The 16856-nt window shown below is 39.5% G+C and overlaps 1 protein-coding gene across 6 annotated transcripts in view; it reads right to left on the minus strand.

The window, feature by feature from the left end:
• Positions 1–1018: 1018 nt before the first annotated feature.
• scarb1 (scavenger receptor class B, member 1) overlaps positions 1019–16856 on the minus strand; it is a 72028-nt gene continuing 56190 nt past the window's right edge. For 2 of the 6 annotated variants that reach the window (XM_034192514.1, XM_034192509.1), the window contains 2 exons: positions 11975–12047; positions 1019–1936 (listed from right to left, as the gene is read on the minus strand). In XM_034192514.1, the coding sequence (XP_034048405.1) occupies positions 1923–1936; positions 11975–12047 (87 nt within the window). In that variant the 3' untranslated portion in view covers positions 1019–1922. Of the gene's footprint in view, positions 1937–8930; positions 8936–10845; positions 10881–11974; positions 12048–16856 lie in introns of those variants that run through there. The other 4 variants (XM_034192512.1, XM_034192510.1, XM_034192513.1 and 1 more) reach the window with 3 other exon arrangements.

Raw genomic sequence — 16856 nt, forward strand, 5'->3', positions numbered from 1 at the left:
ATGTGAGGATCTACGTTTGTTAGACTCAGTGTATTTTTCTGAGCATTATTTTAAATTAAAAGTATTTTCTTTGAAGAAAACAAGATTTGGTCTTCAAAAAAATATATAATAAAAATAAGGAGGATGCGGGGGGGGGGGGGTCTTATAATCAGGGCCGTCATATTTGGGACAATACAGTAAAACCAAAAATAGTCACTTTTATAGCCACATTTCTTTTGCAAATCAGGGATGGATACATGAACATTTCAAAGGCACTGGATGTGTGTTGGCTTCATTTATGTCAATCATTAAGAAACACAAACTGTGTGGCACTGTGTGGTTAATCTGTCTGAAGAAGACTAGTGAGGGAAACCACAAAGACAACTCTGAAGGTGTAAAAGTCCATGGCTGAGATTAAAGGATGTGTGTACAGTGGAAGAGTTTTAAATGGACCGCATTTATATAGTGCTTTTTCCTCTGCATCAGACGCTCAAAGCACTTTACAATAATGTCTCACATTCACCCCGATGTGAAGGTGCTGCCATACAATGTACTCACTACACACCAGGGCCAACTAGGGGATTAAGGACCTTGCCCAAGGGCCCTTAGTGATTTTTCGGTCAGGCTGGGATTTTATCAGAGAATCCTCTGGTCTCAAACCCAACGCTTAACCACTAGACCATCACATCCCCAGTTTTCTGTTGCGTCACCAGTTTTACAGCCCCACAGGGAAACAGATGATTTGAGAATTTTCATGCAAAGGATCAACTCTCTGTTGAAGTGCATCTTTGACCTAACGAACCAAAATGTCCCATTGTAGTTTTTTCAGAAAGAAATATGGTTGATGATTGTTTTTGGTATAAATCAATTTAATCATAGCATTATGTGAAGAACACTTTTTTCAGAATCTAAAGAAAAATAATACAATGTGGAAAGTTTGACATTTTATTTAATACACAACACACCATCAATACTTCGGTCTCGTACTTTGACCCATTTATATCTGGCAACAAATGCTGCAAATCTTATTTATTTTTTATTTTTACAAAAATAAAAAGAAATGAAATATGGTATTTACTCGTGACAGAATATTTTGGCAAATTCAGTGATTCCATCTTTAGAATTTGTACAATAACCACAGCAAACTGCAAAATTCACTGACATCTCATTAAATATTCACACCTTTAGAGAGAACTGTGAAACTAGACTAAATGTGTAGATTCTCTTAAGAGTCAACAGCAACAACTGAAAAACTAAACAAAAACCTATGATCAACCGTATAATCATTAGTATGCATCACACACGGGGCATGGAGATTAAGAGAAGTAAAGAAAAGTTTCCCCTTTACAGACAATAACCTGGCAACTGTTACACAAAGAATCCTGACAGTCAGTCCTCTTGGAACTTAAACAGATTTACAAAAACAAAATCACTTAGGTATTATTACATTCATAAAACATTTCAGCAGTAGTTCTGGTCCAACACCCATATGTGCACAGAGGTTTGTTTTTGGATTTTCTCTCACTCACACACACACACACACACACACACACACACACACACACACACACACACACACACACACACACACACACACACACACACACACACACACACACACACACACACAGAGAAAAAAAGATGCCACTATTTTGGAATAACACACAAAGACATTTAATAGTGTAAATATGACTTTGGATCAGTTAAACAAACTGAAATTAAGAAAAAATGTCAGTTGAACTTTGTAGAGGGCATCCAATTCCATTTCGAACCAAGCACCTTGTGAAACTTTTTAAAGTCAGTTTTGATGTCGTCAGTGTGGTTTAACTATTTCACAGACGCATCGCACCAGTGCATGTTCACATTAGTCCACGTGATCGTCAAGTAGCAGGACTTTCTCTTCAGTGGAAGTGCTGGTGTTTCCATCCTGCACCTTTAGTCCTTCACATCTCTTCCTCTGTCAGGACCAGAAGAAAGACAGAATTAAAAAAAAAAAAACAAAACAAAAAAGATAAAGGATAACCTTTTCATTATTTTTTTCTTTTTACATTTTCCCCATCCTATATCCTACTTTTTATCCATACAGTGCATCCAGAAAGTATTCACACCACTTCAATTTTTCCACATCTTATATTATACCCTGAAATTCATTTGTTCTCTTCAAAATTCTACACACAATACCCCATAATGACAATGCAATTTTAACATTTTTGCAAATTCACTAAAAATAAAAAAGCAAAGAAATCACATGTACAAAAGTATTCACACCCTTTGTCATGAAGCTCAAAACTGAGCTCAGGTGCATCCTGTTTGCACCGTTAACACTGGTCATCCTTGAGATGTTTCTACAGCTTAAAGGGTATACAGACATTTCTGCTACTTTGACGGTCCCAATGAGTGTAGTGGCTGCTGTCATCCATAAATGGAAGTAGTTTGGATCCACCATGTTTGGAGAAAACCAGGCACCATCCCTACAGTGATGCATGGTGGTGGCAACAACACTACCTCTAACCTTGGTGACATGAAATATGGGGTTCTACAGGGGTCTGTCTTAGGCCTCCTCCTCCTCCTTTCTCCCTTTATATCACACACCTTGGGCACATATTGTGGCGTTTTTGGATTACCTGTAATTGCTGTGCTGATGATACTCAGTTGTACATGCCGATAACTGCTGGTAATCTCGTTCACATAAAATCCTTAGAGAATTGCCTTGCATCAGTAAAAAGCTGGATGACCAGCAATTTCTTACTTTTAAACTCTGATGAGACTCAAACGATTGTTCTTGGTCCAGTGAGACATTGGCATCAGTTTGACTAGCTAACACCCTAGGCTCATGTGTCATACATCACATGGACAAAATGAGGAACCTTCTGGTAATTTCTGATCCCACGTTGTCCTTTGACCTACACGTTAGAGATATTACAAGGACTGCTTTCTTTCACCTACAAAATATAGTGAAGATTCATCCTGTCCTGTCTATGGCTGATGCCGAGACCCTGATCCATGCGTTGATTTCTTCTAGATTGGATTACTGCAATGTTCTATTTTCTGGTTTACCGCAGTCCAGCATTAGGGGTCTCCAACTGGTTCAAAATTCTGCTGCCAGACTCTTGACAGGAAGCAGAAAGCTCGATCACATTACACCCATTTTGGCAAGTCTTCACTGGCTTCCTGTCTGTGTGAGGTCGGATTTTAAAGTTCTGCTATTAACCTATAAATTTATCCATGGACTAGCACCTCCCCACTTAGCTGAACTAATCAAACCCTATGTACCGGCCCAGGGTCTGTGTTCTCAGGGTGCAGGACTACTTTGTGTCCCTAGGGTAATAAACAGGCTGCGGGTCACAGAGCTTTCTCTTACAGTAGTGTTCAGAATAATAGTAGTGCTATGTGACTAAAAAGATTAATCCAGGTTTTGAGTATATTTCTTATTGTTACATGGGAAACAAGGTACCAGTAGATTCAGTAGATTCTCACAAATCCAACAAGACCAAGCATTCATGATATGCACACTCTTAAGGCTATGAAATAGGGCTATCAGTAAAAAAAAAAGTAGAAAAGGGGGTGTTCACAATAATAGTGTGGCATTCAGTCAGTGAGTTCATCAATTTTGTGGAACAAACAGGTGTGAATCAGGTGTCCCCTATTTAAGGATGAAGGATGAAGCCAGCACCAAGCCAACATGCTTTTCTCTTTGAAAGCCTGAGGAAAATGGGACGTTCAAGACATTGTTCAGAAGAACAGCGTAGTTTGATTAAAAAGTTGATTGGAGAGGGGAAAACCTATACGCAGGTGCAAAAAATTATAGGCTGTTTATCTACAGTGATCTTCAATGCTTTAAAATGGACAAAAAAACAAAACAGATGCATGGAAGAAAACAGAAGACAACCATCAAAATAGACAGAAAAATAACCAGAATGGCAAAAGCTCACCCATTGATCAGCTCCAGGATGATCAAAGACAGTCTGGAGTTACCTGTAAGTGCTGTGACAGTTAGAAGACACCTGTGTGAAGCTAATTTATTTGCAATAATCTCCCGCAAAGTCCCTCTGTTAAATAAAAGACATGTGCAGAAGAGGTTACAATTTGCCAAAGAATACACCAACTGGCCTAAAGAGAAATGGAGGAATATTTTGTGGACTGATGAGAGTAAAATTGTTCTTTTTTGGGTCGAAGGGCCGCAGACAGTTTGTGAGACGACCCCCAAACTCTGAATTCAAGCCACAGTTCACAGTGAAGACAGTGAAGCATGGTGGTGCAAGCATCATGATATGGGCATGTTTCTCCTACTATGGTGTTGGGCCTATATATCGCATACCATGTATCATGGATCAGTTTGGACAAGTCAAAATACTTGAAGAGGTCATGTTGCCTTATGTTGAAGAGGACATGCCCTTGAAATGGGTGTTTCAACAAGACAATGACCCCAAGCACACTAGTAAACGAGCAAAATCTTGGTTCCAAACCAACACAATTAATGCCTCGCAGATGTGAAGAAATCATGAAGAACTGTGGTTATACAACTAAATACTAGTTTAGTGATTCACAGGATTGCTAAAAAACCAGTTTGAACATAATAGTTTTGAGTTTGTAGCGTCAACAGCAGATGCTATTATTATTGTGAACACCTCCTTTTCTACTTTTTTTTTTTTTACTAACAGCCCAGTTTCATAGCCTTAAGAGTGTGCATATCATGAATGCTTGGTCTTGTTGGATAAGTGAGAATCTACTGATACCTTGTTTCAGACCCGGCACCAGAAAAAAAATATTAATGGGGTGATGAGTTTATCACAGGGGGTGGGGTCGCACCCCCGCCGCAAAAAAAAAAAGTGCGCACCGGAGGGGACGTGCCTCTGAGCGTGCGTAATGAATTGGGTGCGCTCCTGGAAAGCTTGTGTATTTAGGCTACGCCATTGTAAGAGACTGACTGAGTAAGAGTAAAGAGTGATGACAGTATTTTTTTTTTACCACCTGAGGTGCGTGGCACCTCCGCTCGACAAAACACGTCCAAACAATAACGTGTGACAGGACTGCTCATTTATAGAGCAGTTTTCTGAAGAAAAATCATTGGAAATGTTTTGTTGTTGTTTGTTACCTCAAAATTTCTGATTACTGTTAAAAAAAAAAAGTTTAGAACACTTGTAATTAAAATAGCTAAATAAATCAATAACTGGTTCTTTAGAAACCTTTCATCCGTAAATTAAAACCACCTGTTATTTCAGATTACGTAGATAATTTCTTGTTTAACATAAGGAACCCTGGACATTTATTTTTAGACAAATAAAGTAACATGGAAACTTGTACATTTTTTTTTTAAGTCTGGTAGATTATTTATATCTCATTTCAACCAGAAAAACAAACACTAAATAAATACAAATGTTTATTATAAATGCAACAGGAAATAATTTAACAATGACTGCACTGTGATTGTAAAGTAGGATTTCTGTGACATAAACCTCATGATGATTTTTTTTATATTGTCATTTCAACTTGTAATTTCATCAAAATATGTAATTGCCTTTAATGTTATCAGGACAGAGTCATTTCTAAAATATGAATTTGAGCGCAATAAGTGGAGAGCTTCTACCTGTGCAAATGTCTTTTAACTTTGATTCGTGGACATTTTTAATGATCCGTTCATTTATCATTAAAATATAAAATGAAACAGCTTTTTAAAAAATAATAAAATAGTTGCTGTTCAAAGAGCCTTTTACGAGGTCTGTGAGAAAAGTAACAGAGCTTTTTATTTTTTTCAAAAACTATATGGATTTGAGTCATATGTTTTTACGTCAGCCAAGCTTGAACCTTCGTGCGCATGCGTGAGTTTTTCCACGCCTGTCGGTTGTGTCATTCGCCTGTGAGCACGCCTTGTGGGAGGAGTGGTCCAGCCCCCTCATCGGATTTTCATTGTCAGGAAATGGCGGAATGATTTGGGCTTTTTTTCCCCATCAGAGACAAGCAGCTGGAAACCATTAGTAAGTAAGTAAGTAAGTAAATTTTATTTATATAGCACCTTTCACAGACAAGAGCCACAAGGTGCTTCACAACATAAAAGCACAGTACACCACACAAAACATCAGACAATGGCCGAGACATTAAAAAAAAAAAAATCCTATCTCAGCTTTCAATGCTTACCAGCCCAATGAGTATAAGAGAAATTGTGGAGAGCTGGGCTTGTCCCAACTTGTCCTCTAACACTCCGAAACGGAGGTGTTCCTTTTTCTCGCTCGATCAGCGAATCGGTCGTGACGCGCGAAGCCTCCGCGCAGCTTTCCATGACAAAATCTCTTGTTAAAAGTGAAATCTGCCAGAAAATGGCTCTTGTGATAACCAGAGAAATTGCTCACGACGGTCCCGGCTCCACACAGCGATCCGTTTAGAAATGATGTGGTGTTTTCTGCCTCTCGATGGTGGCACAGAGCGCGGCGCGCCGTGCGCCATTGTGGGGCGTCCTTAAAGCTGTAGTAACACTCATTCTCTGTGAAGCCCCTAAAATTTTCGCCGAAAGCCAGATAAATTTTTCGAATGGTTTCCAGCTGCCTGTCTCTAACAGTTTCTGAAAAAACTCTGATGGAAAAAAAGCCTAAATCATTCCGCCATTTCCTCGCAATGAAACAACGATGAGAGGGGTGGACCACTCCTCCCACAAGGCGTGCTCACAGGCGAATGACGCAACCGACAGGCGTGGAAAAACTCACGCATGTGCACGAAGGTTCAAGCTTGGCTGATGTAAAAACATATGAATCAAATCCATGTAGTTTTTGAAAAAAATAAAAAGGTACAATACTTTTCTCACAGACCTCGTATTTAGAAGCAGGTGATGTTATGCTGGATTCTAGGGACCAGATGAAGGTCTCTTCTGCAGCTTTGAACTCTGGTGGTGTTGCTGAAAGACACTTTTGTCTTATTTTGAAGAGCAGAGATGTTTCTTTCGACTGGACTTCGTGGTGTTCAGCTCATCAATGGAAGTTTGGTTGTCTGCACAGCAGATGTTCCTGATTAGGACAAATAAAAATATTTCTTTAAATATAAAGAAACACTAAACAGTTTATATATAAAAAAAACTGCAAAAAAAAAAACTGCAAAAAAAAAAAACGATGGAAAAAAAGAAAAACGCCCGAAAAAAATAAGTTATTTAAAGTTGAGCTTTTGTGGTGTCTGAAAAAAAGCTGTAGCTTTATTTGGTAAAAATAAGAAAGACTGAACCATCTACAAATTAAAGCGTTCACTCAGATCAACTGTGCTAAAAAGCTAAGCTAATGTTAGCCGATCAATAAACCTTCACAGCAGTTCAGCAAATGCCACGTTTTACTTTTATTTTATCCTCACCTCGATAAAGCTGCAGAACTAAACTCCGTTGGGCAAACTGGGACTTCGCATATATCCAAAAAGTGGGAGATTTCGGACTGAGTGGGTTTGCTCCATCACCCCGGCTGCCTGCCTCGCTCTGCCCAGTGATGATGCCTGAAGGCCGGCTTCTCCGTGCAGGTCTGCTCGCTGTCGCGGTTCGATCGATATCCCACCAAGTCGTCAGTCCTCCCTCGGTCGGCATCACTCCGAAAAGTAGCTGAAAAAAAAAAAAAGCTTCTCCCAGCAGGGTGATGGGAGAATCGTTCTACTGCTGTTTTTTAAAGGTTTTTTGTGGTTCAGGCGACGCAAATTCAAGATGGCGATTGCTGAACTTTTTTCAGGTTGTGGAAACAGCCAGAGTGTGACGTGGCCACAATCTCTGCCCCCTTGCCGCTTCCGAAGCGACACGTCTGACGTCACGACGTGTTGGAAATGCACCGGCCTGGTGTTACGACACATTGGGAAGCGTTAAAGCATCGCGCTGAAGCTTGCAGTGTGAAAGGCCCTTGACACTGCTTGAATAAATCGAGCTTGCCCTCTGCCGCACTGACAAGCACAACCCTCAACCTATCAAATCGCTTGAACACAGACACACGCCATATCCGTTTGTTTTAAAATTAATTACTTTTGTTAATTTGGTTTATTTGTTAAATACGTGATATTATTGAATAACTAATATTTTGCTATATTTTCCAGTATTTCTTTTTCTTTTTTGATAACTCTAACATCCGAGGGGGCGAGGTTGATGACGTGAGGGGGCGTCGCCCCCAAACGCCCCTCGTGGCGCCGGGTCCGCCTTGTTTCCCATGTAACTAAGAAATATACTCAAAACATGGATTAATCTTTTTAGTCACATAGCACTACTATTATTCTGAACACTACTGTATCGTGCACCTGTTTTGTGTAATGATCTGTAGAGACTTTCAAGTCCAGACTTAAGATGCATTTATTCTCCCCCTCATATGGCTAGCACTCTATGGCACTGTGTTTCCTATCCCTTTAAATTAATTGTATTAGCAACAGAATGGGTCTCGGCCTCAACTTTACTTAAATTTTGACTGACCATGAGAAGCGTTGCCTGAAGCTGATGCAGCACACTGCAGTCTGCGTTTGGAATGGATTCTGCCACAGGAACAGACCCACTGATGGCATGAGGAATGCTGGATGACCCCCGCTTGTGGAATAATTACCTGCGTGGACTTCTCATCAAATGCATCTTTTTTTGTTATACTATTGTTATGTTACATTATGCTCTGTGTGTTTTCTGTTTCTTCTGTTTTGAAAAAATTGCAAAAACCTTGTAACTGTGAGAATGGCCTAAGCAGTGGGTCACCCATATGAGTCTGGTCTGCTTGAGATTTCTTCCTCAATATCATCAGAGGGGGTTTTTCTTTACCACCGTCACCTGAGTACTTGCTGTAGGTTAGACCTTACTTGTGTGAAGCAGCTTGAGGTAGTTTCTTGTGATATACTGCTATATAAAATGAAATAAATTGAACTGAAAAATTGGCAGCATCATGTTGTGGGAATGTTTTTCAGCAGCAGGAACTGGGAGACTAGTCAGGACTGAGGGAAAGATAAATGCAGCAATGTACAGAAACATCCTCTTGACCTCAGAGTGGGGCAATGGTTCATCTTTCAGTAGGACAATGACCCAAAGAACACAGCCAAGATATCAAAGGAGTGGCTTCAGAACAACTCTGTGAATGTCCTTGAGTGGCCCAGTCAGAGCCCAGACCTGACTGAACATCTCTGGAGAGATCTGAAAATGGATGTGCACCGACGCTCCCCATCCAATCTGATGGAGCTTGAGAGGTGCTGCAAAGAGGAATGGGCCAAACTGCCCAAAGATAGGTGCACCAAGCTTATACTCAAGAAGAATTGAGGCTGTAATTTCTACCAAAGGTGCATCAACAAAGTATTGAGCAAAGGGTGTGAATACTTACGTATATATGATTTCTTCTTATTGTTTTTTAATAAGTTCTCAAAATTCTCAAAACATTTTCATACTGTCTTTATGGGGTGTTGTCAGAAGTATTTTTAGGAGAAAAATTAATTTACTCCATTTTAGAGTAAGGCTGTAACATAAAATGTGGAAAAAGTGAAGCGTTATGAATACTTTCTGGACGCACTGTACATCAAAATACTTGGTCATGTTGCCTTATGCCAAAGAATAAATGCCCTTGAAATGGGTGTTTCAACAAGACAGCAACCCCAAACACACCCATAAGGGAGCAGCATCTTGGTTTGTAAACAATGTTAACATTATGGATTGGACAGCCTAATCCTGGGACCTTAATCCAACAGAAATTTGTAAGGCAACATCAAAAAATGTTTGAGTTAAAACCAAGAAATGCAGAGAAATGTGGAACATAGTCCAATCATCCTGGGCTGGAAAACCTGTTCAAATGTGTCAGAGGTTAGTCGACTCTATGCAACACAGATGTGAAGCGGTTCTCAGAAACAGTGGTTATACAACTAATTATTAGTTCAGTGAGTCACAGGAAAGATAAATCTTCAAGTATTTTCAGTTTATACAGTAAATCCTTGAGTTTATATAAAAAAAAAAAATGCAGACTACTTTTCTGAACAATCAAATATTCCCTTTTTTCACTTCTCAATGCATTTGTGTGTATGGAAATAAAAGCTATTTTAAGAATTTTGAGCTCTACTCACTTTTATAAAACACACGTATTATTTTAAACAATTGTATGTGCATGCAATGATATGTGCAAGTAAACAGGGTGTGCACGAGTTATGAATCCACTGTAATCTCGGTCTTGAGTGTTGCTCTTTACTCAGGCTAGTATCGCACCGGGCTGAAACAGCCTGTGAACATCATCCACAAGGAAACTCATACAATTTGGCGGGGAGTTTGCAGCCATTCACCGTTCCCTCACCTCAGTTGCAGGGTGGCGTCCACGTGGCGCACACCTGCCATGCAAACGCGCTAGGGACGCACGAGCTGCATAAATGGATTGTGCTTATTTATTTGTTTATATATTTATTTTCAGCACACACCCGCTGTGCTCACGTGGGCGCTAACTGGAAACGTCCTGTCTGGTGTCACAGACCGAACTGTCCCCCCCTAAAAATCGGTCCGCCTACCTTCACTGTGCATGCGTCATCAGCCGCGGTTCACTGATAATCACCTCGTTTCTGCTTCAAACTTCACTCCAGTCATCATCTATCTCAGCGACATATCTGAAGCTTTTGTACAACAATCATTTCCACATAAATTCAGCATTATTTTATCAGAAAAGACGGATGAAGCCATGAGAGCGCTGCGGCTACATGAGCTGCTACCTGATGCATTCACTGTGTGTCTGTTATTTCAAAGCGTCACTGAGGTTTGCCTCATTTCAGCTTAAAACTGACTTTAGAGTGATTTAAGAGGTTTTACCTTCTCATCTGATGGTTAATAATCCCCATTAATCCATTTGAATGGGTGGATTGGGTGAAGAGACCATCACAGACAAGCGGCTGAGCTCCGAAATGTGCAGGTGCAGTGGAGGCAGGGCGGACCAATTTTTAGCGGAGGACCGTTCTGTCTGCGACACCAGGGACACATTTTAATGGTATTAGTCCTTCTGCATTTTTAGTCGATAACACTAAACATTTTTGAACATTCCAAATACTCTGAAACAAAAATATTTATTCACCTGAAGCGAGGTCCAAACCTACATACAGTGTGACGTGTTCTCAGACTGCCACATGACAATAAAAGGAAACTGAATCTAGACGTTACAACGCAGGTTACATGCTGCTGAAAACCACTGTGTATCCTGACTGTACAACTACCAGCTTGTGTACAACGTCTTAAAACTTTAGATCCTGCAGCTGTTGCATCAGTAACAGTTTAATGGGGTCAAGAGCTGCCACTCTATTATTTCATCCGTGTATCTACAGCAGGTCACTCTATAAATGCACCAAGTCTATTTTTGACTGATGCTGCTTCTAAGACATCTGACTGGTCCATCAGGTGGCATTTCTCACTGGTCTTTCAAGTAGGAGGAAAAATACGAGCATTTTCCTCCTGATAAAAAGTACTAAATGTGTAAATACAGATATAATCAATAAATATTGCTAATTATGAGGATTAATGTAAAAAGTATGTATAAGTAAGTATCAATGTATTTATGTTAGTCAATCTGGACTCGACTTTTGGCTTTGTTTGTAGACCAACATAAAGCAGGAAATAAAATTTGTTTACAACACACACACACACACACACACACACACACACACACACACACACACAAAAATCACAGAGGGGGGGGAAAAAAAGAAAAATCTATAATAATGTGTCACATTTCTGATGTGCACTTGGTGGGGTATGAACAAACAAACCAAAAACGTGCTGCTTACACAGATCTAAACTCCGAGTGTTTTAGGGGTTAAAGGTTCTCAAAACTAAGTAAAAGGATTTGGTGAGAAAAAAAAAAAAAAAAAAAGTGAAACGATGGACGATGCCTGAAAGAAACAAGGGTTGTTCACTAAGAAAGCGCCACTAAATACACATCATGTTCAATGATTTTCACACATTCATTTGTTTGTGAAGAAACCAGTTATTTTATGATCAGCTGCAAAGGTTAAATATAATGTGTGTGTGTGTGTGTGTGTGTGTATATATATATATACCCACCTGAATTCTTTGTGATAAAATTTCCCTGCGTTTCATAGCCATGAGAATCTTTTATCAGCTCTTTATCTGTAGCCTAAAAGATGATCAAGTTATCTTTAACACATGAGTAAATCAATAGTTTGATTCATGACTGAAGTTTCACATAATCAGGTTTTATTTTAGTTTCCAGGGAGTTTTTTTTGCATGCTGGTTACTTGATTTAGCCATGCAATAATTAAAACCAGGGTCACACCGCTGAAATGACTTAAAACACCACAAAGACTCAACCGTTGTGAGTAGTCGTGAAGAAACTGTGCTTCTGATTTACATAGGATGTTAACAGTCTGTGATCAAGCATCATAACCCTGATGTAGCCAGAAGCCGTGTACGTAAAAAACAAAAACAAAAAAACCCACATGAATGCAGCAGGAAGCACTTTGCGTACACAACAAAACACTGAATTTGAAATTAACTGTTAAAACAGATTAAATGTCTTCAGAGTTAAATACGCTGTAACCATGATCCAGCTCATGATCCACACAGTCACACAACTTAAAACGGCAAGACATACGATCCCGTCGTCGGACTCCCAACATGGGGGCAACAAGTACCAACTTTGTCCAACTACGACAGAACGACGGCCTACAACACAACAGAAAATCTTTAAATTTGAGTTGAAGGATTGTTTAAATCACTGTGACTTTCTCTTACAAAACGTCTCATTGCCTTGTGGACAATGGTGGCGATGTGGCCCAGGCCTTTCTTAGACAACATGTAATTGATTAATTTAATGCCATTTTAGTGTAACAGTAGCAAGTTAGAAGGGGAATCAATTAGCACATTTTTATTTTTTATTGGCCAACATGGCATGCAACACAATTTAGTGCTTTGGGAAGCATCAATAGCTGCTTAATTTGAGTTTATTAAAGGTGTGTATACCTTTCAGACCCACACTGGATTCATTTGAGGAAAGTCACCTTTTTTCAATAAAATGTGTTTGAGTTCAAAACAGGTTAAACCATTTTTGTCACAGATATTTAGCTATTGTTATTCAGTTTTCATTACAAGATCATGAAAGTAAACCACTTATTAAATGTTTTTAATTGTTAAACGCTGAACAAGTGAAATATATGTTAATGTCCACGATCAGTGATGGAACCCCATGCAGAGTCAATTGAGAGTCTATTACGACCATAGGATCAGGTTGGGAGTGGACTGAGACCTGTGAGAGTTAACAAGACCGATTATGAGACCAACGTATCTTTTAACCGGTGGCACAACTGCTGTGAGTGTTTTAAACAGTTCAATACACTCGCGCACCTGTTACAGTATCTTCGTTCTAACCATGGAGACCCCACTGTGACCAGGCTGCAACCCCGGTGAGAGCGACAGCGAGCAGAGACCATTTTTTGATAGCACATCGGTCGTGGACTCTGTGTGAACGGGATGTTACCAAGTGCGTTAACAGTAATCTTCAGCATTTCATAGACTTGAAGGAGCTTCAACATCACCCCTCCAGGAATGTACTGAACTCCTTCTTGAGGTCAGTGAATGCTATAATAGCAGGTCAATTGTTGGCATCCACCTTTTCAAACAGGCATGTGTCCAAATGATGTTCTCCTCAGAATCCACTCTGGTTTGTCCCCAAATGCTTGTCCAGTTCAGGCCCAATTTTGTTTGTAGCAGGATGGAGTAGTTGGCTCTAGTGGGTTCCAGCTGGTGTTTGATTACAGCCAGTTACTGCAGAGGGAATGGTCACATAAAAGCAAGCAGGGAGCACCTGTCTCCTGCTTAGAAATCTGGCCAATTTTCTTAAATCCTCCAAACCGTGACTATCCAGGGTTGGGACCAGGAAGCAGAGTTGTAGTCTTACACACCTCTCTGCAGCTTCTCTCCCCCTGCCATCCCCTCATTACCCCATCCCCGTAGAGACGGTGCCTGCTCCCAGACCACCAATAACCAGCAAAAATCTATTTAAGCATTAAAAACTCAAAAAGAAAAAATAATATAGCACCTTCAACTGCACTACAGACTAAAACAGTTAAATGTGGTCTATTAAACATTAGGTCTCTCTCTTCTAAGTCCCTGTTAGTAAATGATATAATAATTGATCAACATATTGATTTATTCTGCCTTACAGAAACCTGGTTACAGCAGGATGAATATGTTAGTTTAAATGAGTCAACACCCCCGAGTCACACTAACTGCCAGAATGCTCGTAGCACGGGCCGAGGCGGAGGATTAGCAGCAATCTTCCATTCCAGCTTATTAATTAATCAAAAACCCAGACAGAGCTTTAATTCATTTGAAAGCTTGACTCTTAGTCTTGTCCATCCAAATTGGAAGTCCCAAAAACCAGTTTTATTTGTTGTTATCTATCGTCCTCCTGGTCGTTACTGTGAGTTTCTCTGTGAATTTTCAGACCTTTTGTCTGACTTAGCGCTTAGCTCAGATAAGATAATTATAGTGGGCGATTTTAACATCCACACAGATGCTGAGAATGACAGCCTCAACACTGCATTTAATCTATTATTAGACTCAATTGGCTTTGCTCAAAATGTAAATGAGTCCACCCACCACTTTAATCATATCTTAGATCTTGTTCTGACTTATGGTATGGAAACTGAAGACTTAACAGTATTCCCTGAAAACTCCCTTCTGTCTGATCATTTCTTAATAACATTTACATTTACTCTGATGGACTACCCAGCAGTGGGGAATAAGTTTCATTACACTAGAAGTCTTTCAGAAAGTGCTGTAACTAGGTTTAAGGATATGATTCCTTCTTTATGTTCTCTAATGCCATATGCTGGAGGTTTCTTCCTGTTAAAAGGGAGTTTTTCCTTCCCACTGTTGCCAAGTGCTTGCTCATAGGGGGTCATTTTGACCGTTGGGGTTTTTCATAATTATTGTATGGCCTTGCCTTACAATATCGAGCGCCTTGGGGCAACTGTTTGTTGTGATTTGGCGCTATATAAGAAAAAAGTTGATTGATTGAGTTGATATACCAACACAGTGCAGAGTAGCTACCTAAACTCTGTAAGTGAGATAGAGTATCTCGTCAATAGTTTTACATCCTCATTGAAGACAACTTTGGATGCTGTAGCTCCTCTGAAAAAGAGAGCTTTAAATCAGAAGAGCCTGACTCCGTGGTATAACTCACAAACTCGCAGCTTAAAGCAGATAACCCGTAAGTTGGAGAGGAAATGGCATCTCACTAATTTAGAAGATCTTCACTTAGCCTGGAAAAAGAGTCTGTTGCTCTATAAAAAAAGCCCTCCGTAAAGCTAGGACATCTTACTACTCATCACTAATTGAAGAAAATAAGAACAACCCCAGGTTTCTTTTCAGCACTGTAGCCAGGCTGACAAAGAGTCAGAGCTCTATTGAGCTGAGTATTCCTTTAACTAGTAATGACTTCATGACTTTCTTTGCTAATAAAATTTTAACTATTAGAGAAAAAATTACTCATAACCATCCGAAAGATGTATAGGTTATCTTTGGCTGCTTTCAGTGACGCCAGTATTTGGTTAGACTCTTTCTCTCAGATTGTTCTGTCTGAGTTATTTTCATTAGTTACTTCATCCAAACCATCAACATGTCTATTAGACCCCATTCCTACCAGGCTGCTCAAGGAAGCCCTACCATTATTTAATGCTTCAATCTTAAATATGATCAATCTATCTTTATTAGTTGGCTATGTACCACAGGCTTTTAAGGTGGCAGTAATTAAACCATTACTTAAAAAGCCATCACTTGACCCAGCTATCTTAGCTAATTATAGGCCAATGTCCAACCTTCCTTTTCTCTCAAAAATTCTTGAAAGGGTAGTTGTAAAACAGCTAACTGATCATCTGCAGAGGAATGGTCTATTTGAAGAGTTTCAGTCAGGTTTTAGAATTCATCATAGTACAGAAACAGCATTAGTGAAGGTTACAAATGATCTTCTTATGGCCTCAGACAGTGGACTCATCTCTGTGCTTGTTCTGTTAGACCTCAGTGCTGCTTTTGATACTGTTGACCATAAAATTTTATTACAGAGATTAGAGCATGCCATAGGTATTAAAGGCACTGTGCTGCAGTGGTTTGAATCATATTTATCTAATAGATTACAATTTGTTCATGTAAATGGGGAATCTTCTTCACAGACTAAGGATAATTATGGAGTTCCACAAGGTTCTGTGCTAGGACCAATTTTATTCACTTTATACATGCTTCCCTTAGGCAGTATTATTAGACGGCATTGCTTAAATTTTCATTGTTACGCAGATGATACCCAGCTTTATCTATCCATGAAGCCAGAGGACACACACCAATTAGCTAAACTGCAGGATTGTCTTACAGACATAAAGACATGGATGACCTCTAATTTCCTGCTTTTAAACTCAGATAAAACTGAAGTTATTGTACTTGGCCCCACAAATCTTAGAAACATGGTGTCTAACCAGATCCTTACTCTGGATGGCATTACCCTGACCTCTAGTAATACTGTGCGAAATCTTGGAGTCATTTTTGATCAGGATATGTCATTCAAAGCGCATATTAAACAAATATGTAGGACTGCTTTTTTGCATTTACGCAATATCTCTAAAATTAGAAAGGTCTTGTCTCAGAGTGATGCTGAAAAACTAATTCATGCATTTATTTCCTCTAGGCTGGACTATTGTAATTCATTATTATCAGGTTGTCCTAAAAGTTCCCTGAAAAGCCTTCAGTTAATTCAAAATGCTGCAGCTAGAGTACTAACGGGGACTAGAAGGAGAGAGCATATCTCACCCATATTGGCCTCTCTTCATTGGCTTCCTGTTAATTCTAGAATAGAATTTAAAATTCTTCTTCTTACTTATAAGGTTTTGAATAATCAGGTCCCATCTTATCTTAGGGACCTCATAGTATCATATCA

This window comes from Thalassophryne amazonica, chromosome 17 (assembly GCF_902500255.1).
Source record: "Thalassophryne amazonica chromosome 17, fThaAma1.1, whole genome shotgun sequence".
Lineage (NCBI taxonomy): Eukaryota > Metazoa > Chordata > Actinopteri > Batrachoidiformes > Batrachoididae > Thalassophryne > Thalassophryne amazonica.